General features: G+C 37.7%; 1 protein-coding gene across 1 annotated transcript; it reads right to left on the reverse strand.

The window, feature by feature from the left end:
- Positions 1 to 138: 138 nt before the first annotated feature.
- On the reverse strand, positions 139 to 5831 carry LOC111336822 (nascent polypeptide-associated complex subunit alpha). The gene is made up of 8 exons (XM_022942984.2): positions 5742 to 5831; positions 5523 to 5574; positions 3850 to 4160; positions 3107 to 3139; positions 2661 to 2756; positions 1632 to 1703; positions 1069 to 1119; positions 139 to 265 (listed from the first exon to the last, which is right to left on the reverse strand). Exons 2-8 carry the CDS (start codon positions 5572 to 5574, stop codon positions 251 to 253), a joined length of 630 nt encoding a protein of 209 aa, XP_022798719.1. The 5' UTR covers positions 5742 to 5831; the 3' UTR covers positions 139 to 250.
- Between the last annotated feature and the right edge of the window lie 637 nt (positions 5832 to 6468).

Genomic DNA, 6468 nt, shown 5'->3' on the forward strand with positions numbered 1-6468 from the left:
CTACAGCTCGTTGAGTGGAGCAACGAATAACATCGACGTAATGGAAAAATTTCTGTCGCATGAATTCACTTGATTACCATGAAGGTACATCTTCAGATACTGAACATGACAAGAAAACAACAAACTGAGACCTTTCAGTTCAGTTAATTACTACTTTATTCCCGTCTTTTTTTTGACCAAAGAAAACATGATAAAACGCAAAAATCCTGTACAGAGCAAAGGAAATTCTAAAAGTTGATGCACGGTTAATTTACATAGTCAGCTCCTGGAAAAAGAAAAAAACAAAAATATTATTGGCAAAATGACCCACAAGCTGCATCTTTTAAAATAGCTGTGGGTGGAGGCTGTGATAACAGAAGATGAATCATAGTTAAGAATAAACGACACGCCTAAAAAACAAACAAAAAAAGGAAACACCCACTCAAGACCTCTATTGGCTTAGATAGACAATTTACTTGATCATCACTTGTCAAACTATTTAAACAATAGAGTGTTTCTGTCGAGGAACTATTGGCTGATAGTTGCCCCGCGGAAATTTGATTTTCTTAAAACAAATATTTGCTCGAGAAGTGAAGCTTCGAGGGCATATATGCTAGTTTTAAGAACATCAAATTTCCAAGGGGCAACAATCAGAAAGACAGTTCCGAGACAAACACTCTATTGTTTTTATTGTTCACCACTAAATTTTCTTCCGTGCCAACAGCTTGTCACAAATGTCAATAATTCGCAAACGTACATTGGCTAAATAATACGTTATACCTGTCAGAATTGAAAAGTCACTGTTTTTCCGATCTGCCTGACTTCACGGCCATCAAACTATTCAAACCTTTTCACGGATGAGTACTATCAATCCAGGTATTTTCCGCGGACAGGCACTATCCATCCGGGTATTTTTTGTGGGCAGGCACTATGGGCTGATAGTCTCTCTCCACGGATGAACACTATCGTGTCACGTGATCAATTTGAACCAATAAGAACCAGAGAAAATTTAGTGGTGAACTACAATTGCTGATAGGAAGCAATATTCTCAGGTCTATCAAATTTAAGACAGAACATACCAACACTTACCATAATGGCATTGACAATATCATTTTCGTTATTTTTCAAAGCTTTGATAGCCTATGAAGGGAAATAAAAAGGGAGAGCAGGTGAGTTATCACAGTTGATGTATGTGAAAAAGTTTTTCATCATATACGTGTTGTCTTGTACAGCCCCATATGCACTTTTGTTAAAAAACCATTCGTCACCATTGACAGGACTGCCAGTTGAGAGAAGAATGGAAGAGAGACTATTCATTATGCAATGAAATGCTCTCTGACTGAATTACATTGTACTGAGTGGGAAAATATTTGGCTTCAGGTTGTGACATACAGACTGAGTGCCCTTCCAATTATTCATAACACTCAATAACTGCCCTATCTTGTCATGTACTCTACAATAAAAAAAACAAACAAACAAACAAACAAACAAACATGTGAAGGAAAAACCTGTGATTTGGAAATCCACAATGTTAATTTTTTGTGGTAAAAATGAAACAAAAGATGACAGCATTAGGAACATCAACATCAAAACAAGACAAAACAAACCCACACACAACAGAATTATACAACTGGAATTAATTAGTAACATACCTTAGATCTGGAGACATTAGCCTGCTGCATAACTAGTTCAATATCTTTTTCCTCAACAGAGCTATCATTGATCTGCAATTGACAGAAGTTCAATTTAAATTAAACCATGGGAAGTTGGTATTTTCATCTCCAATAATGAAAAGTTCACTTTAGTAACTGAAGAAAGAGAAAGGTAATCACATAAATTTTCGCTTGGTGAAAAACCCTTGAATAAGGGGTAAAAATTTTTTCCATTTAGATAGTTCTGCCATTGTGGAATAATAATATATAGATTTAGCCTAGCCTAAAAGCGGAGCTCCCAAATTCGTAATATTAATGATAACAAAAGATGTGCATTTGCCAAGACTCGCCTGAGACACCCCTCCCTTCATTTTGATAGTCTCCCCTACCCTACCCGTGCAATCTGAAGGCACATACGTATGTATGTACACTCGGTCAGTCACGTGACAACCAAATGAAAAGAGGTTGACCATATTCCATGGGTATGGGGCTCTGCCCCATGCATGTGGGTGCCCTGCTATAAAGTAACAATTATGTGACAAGACTCCACCAACTCCCAAGGAAAGAGGCTTTTTAGCAATTAGAAGCTGTAAATTACACTCCGCATACAGTTATTAATTCATACTTTTACTAATGATTCACTAGAACAAATATTTATAAGAATACCAAATTACTATATACAAACTGAAGAGACCAAAAATGTACAAATGTGATAGAAAGAGGTGATAATACACAAGAAAAAACAGAATACTAACAAGATCTGTATAGCAACTCCAGAAAAACACAAAAAACAAACTTTACTAGATTTGAACCAGAAATGGATACAGCAAATGAACTTCCGTAACAATAAACAATTGTGTAATGCAACATCAACAACAAAAAAAACTACCAACATTTGAACAACAGCACTAAACCAAACTAATTGTGATGAAATAACTAGAATAAAAAGCAAGCAAGAATTTAGAAAAATTTGCTGAAGAATCTACTTCTCGTGCTTACAGAAGCTAAATAGTGAGAATTCCTGCTTACCTCTTCTTCCTCAGATTCCTCTTCCGGTTCAATGGCAGCTACCTTTGCTTCTGGTATGACTGGGGCTGGTTGGGGAGCTTTGAATTTCTCAGCCGCCTAAAATATTTATAAGCATGAAAGAAGATCAACCCTGCTCAAATGTTAGCTCATACAGACAAAGTTGTACAGACATTAGGAAAACATTTCCAGACTATTCACTCCGTGTAATTTATTCCAGACTGTTCACTGAAAACCAATGATGACCAAAAATTGTTATGAAAATATTCTTGAGTTAGTTGTCTTAACAGACAGAAAGGACCAAACCATTGATTTTAAAAACGCAAAGATACATCTGTTAGTAATGAAAGTAAAGGTTTCACTTCATTGTTTAATTAAGCTTTAAAATTATTTTTCATTTGTAGTGTAACAAAAGAATTTGAAACTGGGATTATGAATAAAGTTGTCACCTGAACTTGGGCTTGCTGGCTCAAATCCTCAATCTGCAGAGAAAATGGAATGTTTGTTAGATATGAAAACAAAAGCAGTCATAAAAATTCACATACAAAAAGTAGTGGTGTGCCCTCAGATCTCATAATCTTTAGATCAGTGGACCACATCTAGCCTAACCATCCAGCCATGTGTGTGTGTGTGGGTGTTACTCAACACAGAAATGAAGGAATGTATGCAAGTTTACACAAAATCACAACAATACAAACATAAGATGAGGCTTTCAAGTTAGGCAGATTCTCCTCACCATAAGGCATCTTTATCGTCACTGGGCACACATGAACAAAATCAAGGCACTTATGTTTTGAAAGGCACTAATGTAACTGACACTGCACAACAAGTTGGATGCAAAGATGAGGGTACTGTACTCTTTCTCTTCTATTTATGACTTTTAATTTGACCTTTCAGTTTTTTCCATGAGCTATAGGTGTTTTCTCCAAAAAAAATTGGAAAATAATTATTTGTATAACAGCCGTTTTCTTTTGTTTCCCTGAACAAAATTTCCCTTATTTTTGGTCTAACATTCCCTAGCAGACCTGTCACTAGATTCACCAGCTCTACAGCCAAGAAAAAGTTGAGACTTCATTATGAGCAAGATGCAACCCTGGATTAGGCACAACTAAAGAGCAACTGCTGGAACTGAAACCTCTTATACTGTAGGATAAAATCACCTGAACTAAGAAGGAATTTGTTGACAACATACCTTTGCCTCACCAAAAACTATGTATGTATCTGAGGCTGGGCTTTTGTAAACATCCGGCTTGTTTATCACAAATAGTATATTTTTGGATTTTCGTATCGTTACTCTGGTTACTCCAGAAACTGTTTTAAGTCCAATTTTCGACAGTGCTTTTCTGGCTTTCTTTTCTCCTCTGCTCTGTTTTGCTTTACTGACAGGTTCCTCGGTCAATCCAGCTGCAGCAGCAACTTCACTTGAAATTGCTGGTTGGCCAGCATCTCCCTCTTCAAGCTCAGGTAACTCATCATCACTGTCACTTTCAGTTCCTGAAATAACTGGAGTGTAAAAACATCATGCAGGGTTTTCTTCATTCAGATATGGAAACAGGAGTTTTGTCAACACACAAAACCTTGACATTAATATCCATATTCAACGCTTCACAATGTTCTCTCTGCATTTTATATGGTAATAGTAAGGAGAATTTGTTTGTAAATCAAGAGCTTCTTAACCCTTTCATCCTAATATCAGTAAGCATATTCTCCAGTGTTCTCTATTCATTTCCTATGATACTGAAAAGGAGAATGTGTGTGCCAGTCACAAGCTCCTAGAATTGGTGATTATTTTCTTTATTCTCATGACCTTTACGTTTGAATTAAGGCTGAAAGTGCAAGCCATTCAGTTGTCAGTGATTAAGGAGTTAAATTGGTGACCTTTCCCTTCATTCTCAAAACCTTTACATTTGATTCAAGGGTAATACTGTGAAGTGAAATTACAAGCCAGTCATTATTGGGTTTACAGGCTTAACCCTTCATTTCCCAGAAGTGATTGACATGTTATTTCTCCTTATAATATCTATACATTATCCAGCAAACAGGTCTTGAGAATACTCAAACTTATCAAGTAGGAGTTGTTATCCTGATCTAACACAAAATTCTTGTAACTAATTTCAAAGGAAATATGTTGCAGTTAGAGGGGAGAATTAAATATCAGATCTTGGGGGTTTGAGGTTTAAATAACAGGAACCTTTTTGCCACAGGTCAGTGTTTATGGACACCATGTGCCTATCTCAGTCAGCGCAAAGAGAAGAAAATCAAAGTATTCCCTCATTTCCCCAACAGAAATATTATAAGGCAATATAATAAGATTTTGCACATGGATGCTCTTTATCATATTCCTGTCTAAACATATGTGGTCCCTTCAACGGTGTTAAAGTGAAAAAATAGAACCTTACTTTCACGCAATTTTCAGAATAGGCATAAAAGGCAAGTCAGATTATGTCAGGTTTCCCTGAGGAAAGCTTCTAAAGGGGTGAGGCACATTATAAGACTGAGAAGCTAAATTTACACGAATCTTGGTACACACGTAGCTTGCACGTGTGTACTATGGTGCCATGTTGGATTTACGGTAAACTGCCAACCATCTGCGGTTAAATCGCCTGATTCGCCAACCAAAAATGTAGTAATTGCAAAATTACCGGTCGATTTCAGGTGTGGTAAAACAAGGTGTTGATGATGCTATTATAAACTTTTCTCATGTCAAAGTGTCTATGCTTCTACAAGCCATGAGTTGCGTCACTGTCAAAAATACTGGGGTGGAAAATTTGCTTACTGACTGAGTGCAATTCGCTCCATAATTTGAATTTAAACAAACCATACGATAAATTTTTATCTAACTTAACGTAAAGAAACTTTTCTTACCTTCTGCATTTGCCTCTTCTTCGGCTGGAGGGTTCTCTACCGCAGGAGTCATCTGCAAACATCGACACAGAAAGAAGTCAGGATATCGAGGAAATTTTGGCAACGATGTCAGTAATGATAAGCTAAGCGAAAAGAGAAATTATCCAGGTGCTCTAAACGCGTGTCAAGCGTTTAAAATAAGATACACTATGGACGATGGAAGAAGATAACTAGACGTACCTTGAAAGAGAGATGGGCTTTGCTGCTGAAGCGACGGGAAAGGACAACCTTATTGCGCGCAGGGAATCATGGGACGATAACTGCGATTTGGCTCTCATACGCTCCAGGGCCCAGGGATTGCACGATAGCGCACTTTAGAAAATAACCTCACTTTTAGCTGGAAGAGTAATCTCTTACCTTTGTCTATTTTATATACAGAGTAGAAAGCATACTCATGGGTGTGAAACACTCATTCGACTTTTAATTCCACCCGTTTGAGATATTGTAATCTTGTTCTAATCCTCTGGTATAAGGACGATAAACCGTAGGCCCTGTCTCCAGCATCTTCTCTGCACTGCCGTAAAGTTCCGATAGTAACGACCCCCCGAAAGTAGCAACCCCCCGAAATTAACGTCAATTTTTTGTGGCTTCTCGTAAATCCCGAAAGTAGCGACACCCCCGAAAGAAGTGACCCCCCGAAAGTAGCGACCCCTTCGAAAGTAGCGACCCCTCCCGAAAGTAGCGACCCCCCCCGAAATTAGCGATCTCCCGAAAGTAGTGACCACCCCCCACTCCCAAAAGTAGCGAGATCAAGTGTTTCTTAAAAATTGTATTCCGTATACCTTTAATTTGTCAATCAACAGTCAACACTTTAGTGTACGTTACCGTAATACGTTCACGATAAGGCACTTTAATTTACAACAAGGGGAACAGTTCACTGATGTAGTGATGTACGAACGTAAACCGG

Source organism: Stylophora pistillata, chromosome 12, assembly GCF_964205215.1.
Source record: "Stylophora pistillata chromosome 12, jaStyPist1.2, whole genome shotgun sequence".
Lineage (NCBI taxonomy): Eukaryota > Metazoa > Cnidaria > Anthozoa > Scleractinia > Pocilloporidae > Stylophora > Stylophora pistillata.